Below are 18506 nucleotides of genomic sequence, written 5' to 3' on the forward strand. Positions count from 1 at the left end.
TCTTAGCCCTACACAACCCACAGATTGAATAAATTAACAAATTGAATAAATTGAATTGGAAAACTAAATTGAATCGAATTGTTTGATTAAATTTAATAAATTAATCTAATCAATAATTAAAAAATTAAATATAAATCATATAAACTAAGTTGACCGAATAAATTGAACAAATACAAAAAAATCAATTAAAACTGAACTAACCGATATATTAAATAAGTTAGAAGATAAACAAGACAAAAATGACGCCGTTTTATAAGCATAAAAATATCGTCGTCTACTCATCTTAAAGTTCGATCAATTCAATTAGTTTCGATAAAAAAATTGAATTGAATTAAAAAAAAATGAACTGAATCAATAATTTGAGTCGATTAGGTTTGATTAGTTCAATCAAACCGAATTTTTGCACAACCTTATCAGCAACACTTGCAACAAATTTCATATAAAATATTTTATAATTAAAATAAATATATTAACATATAATTTAGGTAAATTGTCTCATAATCTCTTGTGGTTTGAATCAATTGTTCAAAAGTTTTTGTGAAGGTCTCTGTTATTTAATTTTTTTGGCTTAAATGGCTCTCAATTAGTTTAATTAAAAATTAAGGCTATATTTTCTTTGTTTTTCAATTTTCAGTTTTGACTTTTAAATTCATTTTCAGTTTTCTATCTTGGTAGTTTATTTTTAGAAAATTGAAAACGCGTTTTCTTTATTATTTTGAAAAATAATTTCTCAAAATAAAAAATTAGAAAACGCGTTTTTTTTAAAAATTTGAAAATATTTTTTTAATGATATTTTATTCTATAAGTTTGACTATTCAGTAAATTATAAATATTTAATGTTAATATATTATTAAAAAAATATATACATTTTAAAGTTAATGAATTTTGTAATATTTTTTCTCATTATAATAATAAAATATAAATAAATAAATGTGTTTTGAGTTTTGAGTTTGTTTTGTAATATTTTTTCTATTATTTTATTGTTTTGAGTGTTTTCATTCAAAATAAACTCTAAACTAAAAATATATTTATTTATTTATATTTTATTATTATAATAAAAAAATATTATAAAATTCATTAACTTTAAAATAGATATTTTTTTAATAATATATTAACATTACATATTTCTAGTTTACTAAATAATCAAATTTATTGAATAAAATATTATTAAAAAATTATTTTCAAAATTTCAAAGAGAACGCGTTTTTTAATTTTTTGTTTTGAGAAATAATTTTTTAAAATGACAAAAAGAACGTATTTTTAATTTTTTAAAAACAGACTACCAAAATAAAAAATTAAAAATGAATTCAAAATTTAAAATTAAAAATTAAAAAATAAAGATAACACAACTTAGCTTTTTTGTGATGGGTCATTTGCATAGTGACTTTAATTAAAATTTAAATTAATTTAAATTTAACAATTTTCTCCTAATCTTTATCGCCAAATAAAAAAATTTAGAAAATTAAAGTAACTAAAAAAAACCCCAAGAAGAAACCCTAAAGTTGCAGGTGGCAACACCTGAGGAAGAAAAAAATGCATGTATATGTATTTTATAGCTTTCAATTTGTCAATATTTTAAGATAATAAAAATAATTTGAGATACAAAAAATTATATTATCTAATAATTATTGTATTAGTAAAAATTATTTTTAAAATTCTAATAAATAATAAGTGAAATTACAAAAAAAAAATTGAGATGCAAATGCAACTTACCCCCACGTCATGTCTTATGTATGCACAGGTTGGCGCGTTGGCCTTTCTTTTTAATTTATAATAATTCCACGCCTCCATTCCTCTGTTGTCCTTTTCGAAAATCACGTCTAGGCCGTGGCACCACAACTAATTCATGATTTCTCACGTGTCAAATAATGCACCTTTAAAAAAATATATTAAACTTATAGAAATACAATAATAGAAAATTACACAATCACAATACATATATCAACCAAATTATATTAAGAATTAATCTATTTTGCTCGATAGATCCATTGACAGAGTTATTGAAAGGTGCTAAAAAAACAAAAATATCCTATCATTGCCTTACCTTCTTGCTCTTCTCATCTCTGCTTTTTACATAATTAGCAAGCGACGATCGATGAAACGATTGTGAGGTCTCACCGATGAGGCAAAGAGAGCGACAATTGACGATTGTATCGACGGTCATGAGAAGGAGAGAGCAAAATGGGTAAGACAATTGTATGATTTGTAAATTTATAATTTGAGTGATGATATTTTTGTCTTTTTGACGTATTTCAATAACTCTCTAGATAGGTATGTCGGGCAATATAAAAGGGATTTTATATTAATTATATAACAAATCTCTTTGCTCATATTATTTATCTTAATAATTAATAATTCTTAATTATTATTTTTAAATAATGAATAAATGTGTATATATATATATATCTCTTAGAAAATTACACAAAAAGAATAAAGAGAATTCCCAGCTTCCAAACACGAAGGATTGGATCCGAGCTTGTGCTGACTGGTACGTACATGTATATATATAAGGAAGGAGGCATCCTCTCCCCATATGCCAAGTTCTCTGTTTTCTCTACTCTACCTCTCTCTCTGCGATACTCTCTCGATCCATCGATCGATCTTCTTCTGAAGAAGGTATGTTCCCTTTCCAATTCCCAATTACAGCGTCCTGCCAAACTTCAACCCGCCCATAGATCCATATCGATATATAGCTGTATATATAGTGTAGGGTTTGTTTCCGAAATGGAATCTACTTGGTGAAGTTTCCCTCTATCTCTGGTGTTGATTTAGTTCTGTGCATTAATACTTTCTTCTTTTTTCATTTCTTCTTGTTTCATCTGTTCTGAGCTCGCTGTTTCCTCTTTTGCATTTCATGATGGGAACGACCGAATGGATCCTTCATTTGTTTGTTGTTTTTTCGCTAGAGTCCCCAGATCTGTTGAGGTATATGCCAGTTGGTGCACGATCTGTTAAATGTACCGTGTGCCGGGGTTTTAGCTCAATGTGTGTGTTTTTAGTAACAATGATCGGTATAGAGGTTTGAATCAAGCGACTTTTGTTAGATCTGATTTAGTTACCATAATTGTGCCAAGCTAATTATGTGCAATTTAATTTTTGGGTCCTGTGATTTTTAAGAATTGGCATAATCAATGAACAGTACCTTGTTGTGGCGGATTTACTATTCTAAGAGACAACAAGTTCTCTGTTCTTTGATATTTTCTAATGTCATTTTCCACATTGAGCTAACAAAAAGACCAAAAAAAGACTTCGATTTTCCATTTCTTATCCGTGGTGAAATCTTGCTTTCTGGGGCGTACAGAAAAATCCGTTTGATTCTTCATGAAATCCTTTGGAAATTTAGGGGTTTAATTTCGCTAGTAATATTGAAGTGATGGATGATACGAGATGATAGAATCATTATATTATTATTCCACTAATCCTCTTCCTTCGAAAAGCAATAACATACAATTCATAGAATAGGTAGAGGAAGGAGATTTCGTTGTGGGTTAGAATTCTGTTTGCTGTGTTGTGTATTATTTATTTTCATTTCTCTAACTCTTGAGAGTAGAGGGTGAGTTTTACAATCACACCTTGAATCTAGAGAGATTTGTGTATCTTTTTCTCATATATGTTATTCTTTGTCCTGGTGCTAGATAGAAAAGGAAAATGGTCAAGATCTGCTGCATTGGAGCTGGGTATGTTGGGGGGCCTACCATGGCAGTGATAGCCCTCAAGTGCCCATCAATTGAAGTGGCTGTAGTTGATATCTCTGTTCCTCGGATTACAGCTTGGAACAGTGACCATCTCCCCATCTATGAGCCTGGTCTTGATGATGTTGTGAAGCAGTGCCGGGGCAAGAACCTCTTCTTCAGCACTGACGTGGAGAAACACGTACGTGAAGCTGATATAGTCTTCGTCTCTGTTAACACGCCCACCAAGACTAGCGGCCTTGGAGCAGGCAAAGCCGCAGATCTAACATACTGGGAGAGTGCAGCTCGAATGATTGCTGATGTGTCAAAATCTGATAAAATAGTTGTCGAGAAATCAACAGTTCCTGTCAAAACAGCGGAGGCAATAGAGAAAATTCTGACCCACAACAGCAAGGGAATTAACTTCCAGATTCTTTCTAACCCTGAGTTTCTTGCAGAGGGGACAGCAATCCAAGACCTTTTCAATCCTGACAGGGTTCTCATTGGAGGTAGGGATACCCCAGAAGGCCAGAAGGCAATCAAAGCATTAAAGGACGTATATGCTCACTGGGTCCCTGAAGAGCGGATCCTATGCACCAATCTATGGTCCGCAGAGCTCTCTAAACTTGCTGCCAATGCCTTCTTAGCCCAGAGAATCTCATCTGTCAATGCTATGTCGGCTCTCTGCGAGGCTACCGGAGCAGATGTGACACAGGTTTCATATGCTGTGGGTAAGGACTCTAGGATAGGGTCCAAGTTCCTGAATGCCAGTGTTGGTTTTGGCGGTTCTTGCTTCCAAAAGGATATCTTGAACTTGGTTTATATTTGCGAGTGCAATGGTCTTCCAGAAGTGGCAGAATATTGGAAACAAGTCATCAAGATAAATGACTATCAGAAGAGTCGCTTTGTGAACCGTCTTGTTTCCTCAATGTTTAACACAGTTGCAAACAAGAAGATTGCTGTTCTGGGGTTTGCATTCAAGAAGGATACAGGTGACACCCGTGAGACCCCTGCAATTGATGTGTGCAAGGGGCTATTGGGGGACAAGGCTCGACTGAGCATATATGATCCGCAGGTCACAGAGGACCAAATCCAGAGAGACCTTACGATGAACAAGTTTGACTGGGACCATCCTCTTCATCTCCAACCAATGAGTCCCACCACCGTGAAGCAAGTCAATGTGGTATGGGATGCCTATGAGGCAACGAAAGAAGCTCATGGCGTGTGTATTCTCACTGAGTGGGATGAGTTCAAGAATCTTGATTACCAGAGGATATACGACAACATGCAGAAACCAGCTTTAATTTTTGATGGTAGAAACATTGTGAATGTGGATAAGCTGAGGGAGATTGGTTTCATTGTCTACTCCATTGGTAAGCCACTGGATGCCTGGGTCAAGGACTTGCCAGCTGTGGCATGATGAAGATTCTCCAATCAATCTGATTCTTAGCACTTGTATTCTTGGTCTACCTTTAAATCTGTTTCTGATGCTTCTGGGTTTTGTCCGTGTGGAGGTTTATAGGTGTACTTTATTTACCAAATCAGAGCTTGTGTTTCCTTTTCTTTTCCTTTTTGTAATAGAACTTGATTTTTGTACTTCACTTTGGTTAACTTGCTATTGAACGGCGATATTATGAAACTCTCTCTCTCTCTCTCTCTCTCTCTCTCTGTTCTTAGTAATTCAGTAGGAATGGAGCTGCTAATAGTTCAGTATTATAGACTTGATTTTGTATTGGGGGATGTGAATTTGGCTTTCACTCTTTCCCTTTTCTTTTTTATTTTTTGTTTAAAATTTTGTCTAGATAGTGCTTAAATAACGTTGATGGATTGGATCAGATCTGTGTCAGCTGAAGAAGAAGGATGAGGAGTTTGTAGTTTGTCTTTTGATCTTTATTGGAAGAATGGTTCCATTGAAGACTCATCTTTTTTTTCTTTTGTTTTGTTGATATTTAAAATTACCTTTCTTTTTATAAAAAAAAAAGTTAGACGATTTAATTTCATACCATTCTGAAAGAATATTACTCCCACTTATTTGCAAATACCTTAGCTCCAAATTAGCAGAAACTATTCAAATTTACTATGATACTAGGCATGGTGCTTATTTGTTTAAAATTTATAATCACCAAACAACACTCTTGATGACATTTTTAATTTCTATTTAAAAAAAAAGACAATTATAACAAACACCGACTTTTAACTTGATCCTAACCTCTAAGTTAAAATTAAAAATAATTTTACTATTATATTAACACTCATTTATTTAAAATTTGCCTAATAAAGATTGAAATATAACCACAAAGAGGCGCCATTTGAAAATGAGTTTTTACTTAAATTATATTAATTTTTTTAATGTAAGAACCATCATTTTAGAAAAAAAACTAGATGTTAGACTTTTAATAAAATTGTGCATTTTATTAAAAAACTTAGTAAATTTCAGAAGATAAAATATAATTTATTATTTGTCTCAGAATGTTGCCAAATAAACACAATCACATCACGTGCCGAGATGCGAAATCTGAGTGGCATTCTCGAAATTACAAGGTAAAAAGCAGCCCCTTTTCATGACAGATGATTCAACGAAGCGCGAAAATAGTTTCCATCCTCGGATCACCGAACATTCTTATAAAACTCGACTCCCACGCTAACCATCATTTTCCCCGAATTCCCATCTCTCGTTTCTCATCCAATTTCTGTTCCAATTCCTGCCTTTTCTCTTCAGATCCATTCTTTTTGCGCTCAATTCCAATTCCTGCGCCCTCGATTGATCTCCTTTTCACGTTTCTCCGTGTCTTGTATTGAATTTTAGGGTTAGGGTTACGGAGTTTCTTAATTTTCTCAGCTCTGTCACTGTATCGATCCATGTTTTTGTGAATTCGGTTATTTTATTTTTCCATCGAAGTTCGAGGGATTTTTTTCGATGTGTAAATCAGTTTGTAGTAGCTTGTTCGGCTTATTGAAATTATTGTAATTCTCGTAAACTTGAAATTTTTAGCTGGAATAAAAAAAAAAAAAAAAATCTTTACTTTGATCCATGGAGTCTATTACCTGTCTTGTTTTGACATCCTGCAAATTATTCTTGTATTCCCTTTAATTATAGATATAGAATTTTTAATTATTATTGTTACTATTTATCTATATATTTCTTTTTTGAAGTTAGTTTCTTCATATTAAAATTTGATCATTTCATAGCCATCTATCATTTCGCATTCTGATCTGGACACAAAATTTCCGGAAATTGGAGGTAAAGCTAACTACTTTAGTTCAGTCATGCTGCAATTGGACTATTTCATAAGTCCATTTATTTAATACCTTTCCAACTACATGTCTAATTGTACTTTTGCGATTCCTGACTACTAAGTGTTAAAATGGCCATAGAACACTACAAAAAAAAAAAAAAAAAGCCGTTAATGGTTTGAGTTTACTATGGTTGCATGGGTTTTTAACCAGTACCTAAATTTCACATGATATAGCTGGTCTAATTATCTTTTCAGTTTACTTGTGAAGTCAATTGTTTGCATTGATGTTTCTTTTTTGGTCACATCTCTGTATTAGGGAAAGGTTGTGGTGTAGATACTTGTATGGTAGTCCTGTTCTGATACTTCCATTATTGTTGCATATTCAGAATTCTGATTCCCTTTTGATATCTGGGACTAAACTTTGATATTTTTTGTATTTTTCTATGCTATGAGTAAAGAGAAGATTTTGTATGGTCTTGATAACCACGGGTTGGGGGAGAAGAATTCATCATGCATGTTCATTTAGTGTGGGTGTCTTGCTGTTTTCTTCCCTGACTTGTAAATGGAATACACATATCTATGCCAAATAATGGTTAAATAAGATGCTTCAGTAATGTGATATATCCTATACTCGCTACTTATTCATAAGATATGCCTGTTTATGTCACTATGTGGAAATAAGTTGAATAGTAACTCATTATTGAAGGAAAAGTATCGTTAAGTCATGCTAAATCATGTATTATAATGTTGTAAGCTTGTTGTATGCTTACAGTGCCCTTATGCTATGTTTGGGACTAGGACTAGTGCCCTTATGGAAGGGAAAAAGAAAATAAATGTTTCTTCGTGTATCTAAAATGCTATACTTAAGACTCAACCAAAAAAAAAAAAAGGCTAAACAATAGCTATGCATAAGTAAGTTCACTTCCTTTTTATTTTCTTTTCCATTGGAAAGTCCTAATTCCTGAGATAGCATTAATATTTAAAGTAATCTGGTTAAGTTGGGCTTCATTTTGTGGCTTAATGGCAGAGTAACTGGAAGCAGCCAGATAAATTTATCTTGTGTGTGTGTGTGTAAAGCTGCTTTCTAGAGGTCAAAGCAGATGCTGTAATTCTCTATAAGATTGGGAAAGGTGCAGTGCAACTTGTGCTAATGAAAAGCCACACGTGTATCTCTTGACAACAAAATAGTGGACGGAAACTGATGTAGGCTGATGGCATACAAAATTTTAATATTTAAATATGGAAAAATCCGTTGATGTGAATTACTGGATTTAATAGTTTGACTAGGATGCTTGTAATAAAACTGTCTGTGGTGAAGAAAATCTTGCAACTCTTAAGTGACTCCTTATAATAACCACATCAGATTCATATTTTTTCCTAGTACAATATATTTGCCAAATATGAGACTGACTTGAAGTCCTTAAGAAGGCTTGAGGCAGAGAAGAAATGAGTTCCTCTTAAAATAAATGAAATCAAGTGGTGTTTTAGCAGTGTTTGGCTAAGATTGGTCTCCTACGAAAGACTCCACTATCTTCTGTAGGATTTGATTTCAGTACGACGCTGGCAATGTTTGTCAAGGTGGTAAACATGGAATAATAACTTGCATAAGATGAAGTGGGAGCTTCAATTTTGAATTAAGATAAAATATGTTGTCCATTATATTTGTTTGACCCTTGGTTCCCTTAAGTCATAATATTAAGTCTTTGAAATTGAAAAGTTCAGATATTCTCTCTCCCCCCTCCCCACCTTTCTTCTTCCTTTTTTTGTATATTATTATGTGGTAGGATAAGCCCCATCTTGCAAGTTATGGGTGTCTTTCCTTGTGTTGTTCATTTCTTTTTGACATCTCAGTTGGCTCCATGTTGTCTCTTGTTTAAACTGCAGGAATTAAGTGGTTTTATCTTTGCTGCATCTTGTGGATCTTGTTTTCTAAAGTTGTCTCATTTGGAAGGCTAAATGGTTTACAAACGACCTTGCCACGATGAGGAGTCTTTCGAGGTTGGTTTTAAGCACCCAAGACAAGAGGGACACTCAGCTCAGCAATCTCCCATTCTGGGCTTTTTGCCAAGTAATGATGGTCCAGCACTTTCTTCAGGTAACAATTGTTTGATTTTTTATTGCTAATGTAAGAAAAATACATTATTTAGGGGTAAATAGATTGAGTGTCATATATTACTCATGCTATAGTGTCAAAGTGAATATTTAGGTTTCTTTACTCATTTTCTTGGCACTTTCTATTAGGTATATTACTTCCACAACTGATATTTGTGTCTGAAATTATCTTTCTTATAGTCATGCTATAGATAAATGCTGTAAGGTCTTAGAGTATGTTGTTTCAGCCAACTGATGACCAAATAGCATTTCAAGGTTAGGATTGTTTTAGCATTTATGAACTCTTATTAATGAAGAAATGGGATTTGCATTCTTGTTGTTTTTTTTCTTTGTTGAATGGTTTTGTGTCATCTTGCTCTTGAATATTCCTTTTACAAACAACAACAACAACAAAATCATCATACCAAGCCTCAATCCCACTAGGTGTGATCGACTAAAATTTTTATCTCACCAATCATTTCTATCTATGGCTAGATGTTTTATAAGACCTTTATAACACATCATACTTAAGGGTCTCCCACCAAGTTCTTCTTGGTTTTCATCCTATTTTGCTAAAGACCCCTTTCTATCCATTCTTGTCATAGAAGCCTATGTTCTCATGTTAATCGTGCAGTTGCCACTTCAACCTTATAATAGAATAACCTCATGTTAGTCTTATCATTTCTTTTTTTATATCATGCTCATATTTTGCACATGTTGGTGTTTTACTACCCATGCCAAACAACAAAATTTGTCTTATCATCACCTTATAAAATTTTCTTTTTAGCCTTAATGGAATCTTATTATCACATTAAATCCTGGACACACTTTTTTAGTTTAACCATCTACAATTAATTCTATGGGTAACAGCTTCATTAATCTCTCAATCCTTTTGGATGATTGATCCAAGATGTTTGAACTATTTTTTTGGGGATTACTTGATTTTCGAGTTTCATGGTAACACCATCCATGCCTATAGTTTTACTAAACTTATTGCTTTACTTAAAATGTCTACCATCTAAAGTGTTTACATGTCTTGGATTTAGTATTCACACTGTCTTGTCTCATCCACCAAGACAATGTCACCTGCAAATAGCATATACCAAGGCAACTTTACCTGCATATCTTTAGTGAGTTTATTCTTTACTAGATCCTTGATGTAATCCAATTGTAACTGGAAAAGCCTCAATATTTTCTCCACATGTTTTCACATCTGTTTCAGCTCCATGATGTCTTGAATATCCTATATAAGAAATTTGGACTCCTTTCTTTTGTAGGACCGTCAATAAGATTTTTTTAGGGACTTTGCATAAGTCTTTTCTAAATCTATAAACGCCATACTTATGTCCTTTTGGTTATCTCTATATTAGGCACCTCAACAAGTGTATTGCTGCTATTGTTGACCTACTAGTTATGAGACCAAATTGTGTTTTAGACAACTTGCTTTCTCTTCTTAACCTTTGCTTAATAATCATATCCCAAAGTTTCATAGTGTGGTTCACTATCTTGATTCCTTTATAATTTTCATTCATTCTTATAAATAGGCACTATAGTATTCTTATAATTTAATATCTCCTTCATTCTTATAAATAGGCACTATTGTACTCTTTCTCTACTCAGCCAACATCCTTTTTGATTTAAAAATCACATTGAATAATTTTTCAGCAAAAAGGGTCACTTTAAATAATTTCATTAACTTAAAAGGTGCACTCTTCTCCCTTGCACTTCCATGTTTCTATTGGGATATTATTTGATTCAACTGATTTACTTCATTTATTTTCAATGCTTGCTTTGTTTTGTTTGGACATACATGTCTATAGAACATGCAATTTCTACATTCTTCAAAATTGCGAAGATGTTCCTACAGAACACTTGTTTCTCCACCTTCACTAAATAACTTCAAGAAATACTCTTTCTGTTAGGGTGAGGATTGTTCCGAAAAAACTGAATTTCCAAACTGAACTTATCTCGATTTCGGTTTTTGGGCTTAAATGGTTCAGTTCAGTTTTTTCCCCCCTAAAAATCAGTTTTCTATTCAGTTGTAGAAAAAAATTTGGTTAAAAACCAAAATAACCAAATTACATATATCCTTTGCAAAAGTACTCCTATATTTATAACGAATTCCAAATAAGCCCTTGTGTATAAATATGCTATTAGTGAACTGGGGTTTCTTTCTCCCACTTTCTTTCATTTGCAAAACCCAACACCCTCTTCTGTTTGCATTTGGTTGGCGTCTAGGGTTTTTGAGGCTGCAAACCAAAGTGGAGAATTTCTCTCTCTCTTTCTAACTTTGAGTTGGACAGATGATTTGATCTAACGGTGCCTCTGTCTGGATCAGAGAAAATGAGGGACACAAGAACAATCTATTGCTTCATACAAGATGAGGTGACATAAATGATTTTGGCGAGATACCGTTTCAGTCGTCATTTCTTCTGATTGACTGTTGCTTGTACACGTTCTCCTTTCTCAATATTTATTTTCTTTTCATCCTTTTCCAATTTCTGGATTTGCTCACATAGACGAGAGAGAGAGTGTGTGAATGATGTGTTCTGATTTTTTTTGCACTTTTAACAAATTGGATGGATTTCTGGAATGGATGGAATTGTATTATTTTTTGAAGCATTTGTAGTTCTGGCAGATTTTGATAAAAATCAGTTAATTTGGTATCCGCTTGGTTATTTCAGCTGTTTTGGTTAAATCAACCAATCGGTTAAATGGTTCTTTGGCTATTCTGTTCGGTTTTGGTTTACCGTACTAGCCATTTTGGTTTTTTCGGTTTTGTAACTGAATTGGACGTAGACTGACTGAATTTTCACCCCTACTTCCAAACTCTCCTTGATTGTCCCTTAGTCACTAATACTTTTTGTTTTCATATTTTATGCATTTCACTTGGCTCAAATCTCTTATTTTTTGTTCTCTTGCCTAGTTTATATATGTATCTCTTTCCCCATCTTTTGTGCTATGCCATCAGTATAAATTTTCTTAGGCTTTTTGTCCCTTTTTACAGAAACCATGATTTTATAAATTTTACCATCAGCATCTAGATTTGGACCATTAGATTGTTTCTAAATTTGACTGTTGAAACTATTACTATATGGATACCTGAGTATTTTTGGTGAGGCTTCTCTCACTTGTTCATCCTGTCTCTCTCTGGTTGTATTGTTGAAACTATAACTATATGGATACCTATGTTTATGCTCGCATTGCATCTTCATGACTAGAGTAGATCTTTTTGTGTTGCATTTTCAATGTATTTATTGTTTTGGGTTTTCAACTTGTATGTGAAGATGAAGGTCAGGACAGTGCTAGGAAATCTCAAGATGGAAATGTTGCTAAGGAAACTGCTTCTGAAGATTTCAATAGGGTTAGCAATGAACTTGAATTGAATGCTCCTGGCAGCTCCTCCAGTCTTTTTTGGGTCAATGGCAATGCATTCAATGAATATGCTGAGTCAGATGCTTCTGTTCATTTATCCTTCTTTCCACATTTTTTCAAACTTGACCGAGTAATGGAATTAGTTCAACCTCATGACATTTATTCATTTCTTCTTAATCATCCTCCTAGAAAACTAGTTTCTATTGGACCTGACCATCAAGCTAATGTTCCTGAAGGGGCCTCAAATAGATTCCATGAATCTTCTGCCAGTTTAGATCAGTCAGATCCACATATCATTCCTGGAGATTCTTCAGGCTCACGGGTGATGGATGATGATGACAATGAGGCAGGGCTGATAGGTACTTGTGTCATTCCCATGCCTGATATGGAGTCATCTGCATACAGTTGCTGTGCTGACAGGGGAAGGAGAAGCAACTGTAATTGTCTAGACAGGGGTTCTATTAGATGTGTGAGGCAACATGTCATGGAAGCAAGAGAGGAACTGAGAGAAAACCACCTTGGGCAGAAGGCGTTTGAGGAATTTGGATTTTGTGACATGGGGGAAGAGGTTGCGAGGAAATGGAGGGAAGATGAAGAGCATACCTTCCGAGATGTGCTCTCAAATGCAGCATCACAAAGTAAGAACATTTGGGACCATCTCTCGGCCACTTTCCCTTCCCGGACAAAGAAAGAATTGGTCAGTTATTATTTCAATGTATTTATGCTTCGAAAACGTGCTGAGCAGAATAGGTTTGACCCTTTGAATGTCGACAGCGACAATGACGAGTGTCAAAAGAGCAAACTTGTAATGACAGACAAAGAAGACGACACCGGGGGTGAATCTCTGGATAAAGCTCCTGCTCATTGTCAAGAGAATTCTGAAGAGGAATTCCTCAAAGGCATTGTGGAGGACAGTGGAGCAGGTACCTGTAAAGGTGACACAAACACTGTAGATACTAGTTGTATAATGAGCAACGAGGAAGGAGGATATACAGATGATGGTCTTTGAAGATAAAGATGAGGGGATGTAATGTGAAAATACGTAACAGAAATAAATAGAATGAGACATTTCATTTTCACGGCTTGCTATTACTTAAACATTGTAGGCAGCCGACTATTTTGAGTCGTTTCCTAAGCATTGCAGCTGGGGGACTTTGCCTGCCATAACATGCTGCATCATTGTCGTGTGTTTGTATACAGAGCAAAATGTCCCTCGAACATTGATTAAGAGTGGTACTACTAGCTAGTCGAGGCTTTGTCTTATTTTTCAACTCTTTAACATTCTGTTTCTATGTGTTTTATATTTATAGTAATTTTGCAACTTCATGAAGATGGAGGTGGTGTTATTAAGGAAAATTGTTTTGCTACAAGAGCAGAGCAAGTCTGGTTTGAATTAATGGCACAAAGTTACTCTCATGTACTCGCAAACTCTCAAACCCACAAAGATTTTGATTTTTCAACTGAAGTAATGCACAGGTGGTGGGGTAAATTATATCGTCACTCACTCAATTTTTATCATTAAGACAACTAAATTTTGATTTCTATTAAACTTCTATCCTCTTTTGTCCTCAAAATTAGCTTAGCTCATGACTAATTGTCATGAAGGCTTAAGTTCAAACTTTCTTATCCCTCTTGTTCTGAATATATTAACAATTGTTTTCTCAAGTTCAGTTACTTTTTTTTTTTTTTTTTTTTTTTTAAATTTCAACATTTTTTATTAAGGAAATTTGGTGTGATATATATGAATATAAATTTTAAAATTATTCAATACTAAAATTAATATAAATCCACAATCGGGTATTTTTTGAGGTATATTTTTGTATACCATATATCTGTTGACAAAAATTAAAAGAGGAACTGAATTTTATTACAAATTAAAGTTTAGTTGGGTGACAAAAATTAAATGGATTCACGAATTTTAGGGGCTAATTGAATAATTTACCCTGTACACATGGTTTACTAAATTTTAGTAGTTAATAGCTGAGTATAAATTTCTTTTTTACTACATAAGTAAACATTGACAATTATTATTTTTTAAGTGTACATCAATTAAAAGTGAACCATACAAAATCTTTGTGGGCTTACCCCCAGAGAGGTCGCAATTAAAAAATAAAAATTTTTAATTGACAAAAGTAAAATTTTTCAAATAATATCTTCCATTTTTATAAGTATCATAATTATATTAACTCATTAACTTTGGTCTAGTAGTAATTTTTTTATGTGATTTTTCATTATTAAAAATGTTTTTTTAAATTTAACGACATACACAAAAAAATTACATTATTTGACAAAATTTAAGTTTGCACCCCATCCTCGCCCAATTTGATCGCCCAATTTGATCATACAAGAACGAATTTGTGGCATTGTATTTATTAGTGGATTTTTTTGATGTCACGATTAATACTACTTGTACATTTAGGTTGACATTCATGTTAATATCCCATTAAACAATTATCAATACACTTCTCATTAAATCATTTTAGGTTGACATCTATATTGATACCCTATTAATTAATTACCAATATACCCTTCACTTGAATGATTTAATGAGGGGTGTATTGATAATGGATCAATGAAGTGTCAACCTGGATATGCAAGTAGCATTACTCTTGATGCCATACTTGACCAAATTGTTTTTTTTTCTAAAATTTTACTTGTGATGATACACAAAATTGTCCGCTAATATATTTATGAAGAAAACATACTAGATGGCAAGAAAGTCTTAAACTTTTTATTTTGGAGTTGATCTTTTGCCCCAAAAAAATGGTGAGACTATCCTAAGGCTGGCCAAAAAAACCATTCTGATGCATTTAGATATGGAGGAACAGTAAGAAAGCAAGATAACTTGAGATCATAATTGATAATGCTTATCTAGAGGAGAGATTATCTTCTATTTATAATAATTTAGAAATAATCCTTTGATTAGTATTAGGTTTTAGAGTGTGACTAGGAATGATAACCCTAGATAGATACGGAGGAATTAGGAGTAATGTTTATAGGAGAATAGGATTATTCTAAGTTTTTTTTTACAATTAAGACTAACTATAGATTAATGAAGGAAGTAATCTCGGATTATATTTGACTTTATCCTTTAATCTGAGGAGAAAATCTTAGTCGAATAAGATAATTTAATCCTATATTGGATTGGTTTAAGACTTTGTATTACATGTTCCTCTCTTTTTGAGGAGGAATATGGGTAAAATTGAATTTCAGGGAGCTTGAGATAGCGTAAGCGAACCTTAGAGAGTGGACTCGAGAATACTTTAAGAAATCCTGAAAATTTAGGGCTAGAATGAAAAACTAATAAATGTCAAGACATGTGAAAAAGGGAATTTAGGGAATTTATCAAAATAAAATGGGGTCCAAATGAGATAAATAAAACCAAATGGGGGTTACTTGAAATGAAGTGAAATAAGGTGAAAGAGGTAAATGTGTAATTACCCAAAAGTTGTGTGTGTGTGTGTTGCACCCAACATTCTTGCATAGAGAAAGAAAAGGAGAAAAAATAAGAAAAAAGAATGAAGGGGAAAGAGAAAGTCTTTAGAGGTTGTTAAAGAAAAGAATGGTCATTCGAGAAGAGCATCAGCCACTAAAAAAGGTTATTTGACAATTACTCAATGAGTTTAAACCCAAGGTTTCTCTGTTTTCTTCCATTCTTCTTCCGAAGTTATAATCATTTTTCTTGCATTTCTAAGACCTTTGAGATGGCTTTGCACATTTTATAGGAGCAAATGGTGTTAAAGAAACCAAAGCCGAAAAAAGAACATTTTGTTTGGCCTTTCGGCCAACCTATCATAGATTTTGGAGGTAATTTTGGTATGCCTTGTCTCATGATTTCACTAATTTGAGACTATAATATGATTCTACATTACATGTGTCTATCAAAGTAAAAACAAGTTAGAAATTGAGGTGTAACGTTAAAAGGGTGATGTGGCTAAGGGTTGAACTGTAATTCTAAAAAAAATACTATAGGCTTAGTTGCAATACATAGATTTATAAGGGTTGGAAGTGAAATACAATTTAACCCTAGGGGCCTTAGTGCAATGGAATGCAAGAGTTGTGAATTTTTGAAAAATAAGGTATTAATGCAATTACTAGAAACTATTGGGTTGAAGAGTAAATTGTTAAACGATTTGGAACCCTGTGCTATTAGAATGATTTTAGGTGTTTGAGTAAAATTTTGAAATGTTGGGGCATGACAACTAATTAGAAATATCATTCGTCTTAATGTCAATATTGCATGGTTTCAGCATCTTAGGATATTTCAGTAAAGGTTTTGACTTGTGTAAGTGAGATAAACAATGAACTTTAGACTTGGTTTGTTAGTATTGATATGTAATATGTAATTTCAAAGGATTACCATGACAACAAAGGAACATGAGCTAGCAAAAAATTAAAGAGATAGGTAAAGACTACCTAGGATGGACACTAGTTGGTGTGGTGCATTGCATATGTATTTGAATGGTTTAAAATGCATTTGTTTTGTTGTTTGTATACACATTTTGTTTGAAATGGGTTGATGAACATACGGGAGGACGATCTAGGTGTGTTGGCCATTAATGCTTACTTTAGCTATAGGAACTCTAAGATTGTGCTTTTGTAAAAGTCCTTAATCAAACGAAGGTAACTAGCCACTATTTGATGTAGTTTGAAATGACTATTCGAGGAAAAGGTTGGAAGTACAATAACTAGTTTGAAGCAAATCATTTGTTAGATCAACCAAGTCTTTAGTTGAGAGAAAATATTTTTCCATGTCACCAATGTGTTCATATTGCACATTTTTTGCACTCGTGCACCTATGGTATGCCTTATTGAGTTAAATGTACTCATGCCTATTTCTCCTTTATTTTGCCTTTTTTCCTAAACAACTAGTGTAGGAACCTCAAAAAGAAAAGAGGCAGTCACTAACTAACTAGATAAGTTAGATTGTAGGCATTGTCGAGTTTTGATGAATTGAGCGATAACATTTATTTACTCAATAAATGACATGTTACATAATTAATTTTGGGTTTGTAATACTCTAGGTGGAGGCTAATTACCAACCTAAACTAAGTTTAGGTTGTAAATGATGTATACAGGGCCTAAAGCCTAGTGAAATGTTTTACTTATGTGTTTTCTTAATAATGTGAATGATTTAGTCAGTTAATAGGTGTAAATATTATGATGTGCATGCATAGGATGAAATTTCAAAATTATTTTCAATTGTAGAATATGAAAAGCTCATATTCACTTAAAAGGCACATATGAAGGGATTACTTACTAGGGAGGATTCTTACATTTTTGCTGAAACTTTTCGTTAACTTGGTGAATGGGAGAACCATATCCTTAACTCCTAATTTGAGTACCCTTATTCCATAGTTCCCGATTGAGCATTTTCTTAAATGAATGAGCTAATGCTTCTTGTGATACCTTGGTATAGGATGGAGTGTCACAATTAGTTTGCCATTGCGTCTGTGGATAAACCCCTTTGTGGGTTGAGCCAAACCCAAGTAAAACTCCAAAGCCAAGGACAACCTAGTGAAGTGGACTGAGGTCGAGGATGACTTGGCAAAATGGAGCAAGACCGAGGGTGGCCTATTCATGTTTGAGTGCAAGGTCCACAACTTGGGCCTTATAAAATAAAAGGTTGTGTGGGTCATCCTAACACGACTAACCCCATAGTTAAAAGCCTCTTAAGGCTTCCATTTGTAGAAAAACTTCTCTTTACCCAGCTATTGCCTTTTTTGTTTCCATTTTTTCTTTTTACCTATTCTAATTTGAAAATTCTCAATCAAATGAAATCTCACTCTATCTCATCCTCTATCCCAAAAGTCTTGCCATGAGATCTTTGATTTAGATTAGTTCTTTCTTTTTTCACTTGGATCTTTGTAACATCTCTTACTCAAAATGGGTTTATGTTGACCTCTTGTGCCTGAAGTCCTTCTTATACTCTCTCTTTCTCTCCCCCATGTGCTTCCATTGTTGGTCTTTAGCAATGTAGTTAAAAATCTAAAGTAAGCAAAAAAAAGCTTTCTGTCTCTCACTCTTGATTTTTGTTGGAGATGGGGGTTTGAAGATTGGGGCCAGATAGTTGGTATCTTGGCCTCAATCTCTCTCTTTCCCCATTGGTTAGTCTCAATTTCTTTCATCCTTG

At 33.4% G+C, this 18506-nt stretch overlaps 2 protein-coding genes across 5 annotated transcripts; both read left to right on the forward strand.

Annotated features, from left to right (window-relative positions):
* The first annotated feature begins 2473 nt into the window (after nt 1–2473).
* LOC127800577 (UDP-glucose 6-dehydrogenase 3-like) lies at nt 2474–5310 on the forward strand. 2 transcript variants are annotated; one of them, XM_052335276.1, is made up of 2 exons: nt 2474–2616; nt 3636–5310. In XM_052335276.1, exon 2 carries the CDS (start codon nt 3649–3651, stop codon nt 5089–5091), a length of 1443 nt encoding a protein of 480 aa, XP_052191236.1. In that variant the 5' UTR covers nt 2474–2616; nt 3636–3648; the 3' UTR covers nt 5092–5310. The 2 variants fall into 2 exon arrangements, with proteins under 2 accessions (XP_052191236.1, XP_052191235.1); XM_052335275.1 differs by having other exon boundaries at nt 2488–2616; nt 3640–5310.
* A 953-nt stretch (nt 5311–6263) lies between these two features.
* LOC127799987 (AT-rich interactive domain-containing protein 2-like) lies at nt 6264–13644 on the forward strand. Of its 3 annotated transcripts, none has more exons than XM_052334329.1 (3): nt 6264–6912; nt 8792–9002; nt 12610–13644. In XM_052334329.1, the coding sequence occupies exons 2-3, from the start codon at nt 8864–8866 to the stop codon at nt 13380–13382; spliced, it is 912 nt and encodes a 303-aa protein (XP_052190289.1). In that variant the 5' UTR covers nt 6264–6912; nt 8792–8863; the 3' UTR covers nt 13383–13644. The 3 variants fall into 3 exon arrangements, with proteins under 3 accessions (XP_052190289.1, XP_052190287.1, XP_052190288.1); XM_052334327.1 differs by having other exon boundaries at nt 6265–6912; nt 12286–13644; XM_052334328.1 differs by having other exon boundaries at nt 6265–9002; nt 12286–13644.
* Nucleotides 13645–18506: the final 4862 nt, after the last annotated feature.

The sequence above is a fragment of the Diospyros lotus genome, chromosome 4, assembly GCF_014633365.1.
Source record: "Diospyros lotus cultivar Yz01 chromosome 4, ASM1463336v1, whole genome shotgun sequence".
In the NCBI taxonomy this organism is placed as follows: domain Eukaryota; kingdom Viridiplantae; phylum Streptophyta; class Magnoliopsida; order Ericales; family Ebenaceae; genus Diospyros; species Diospyros lotus.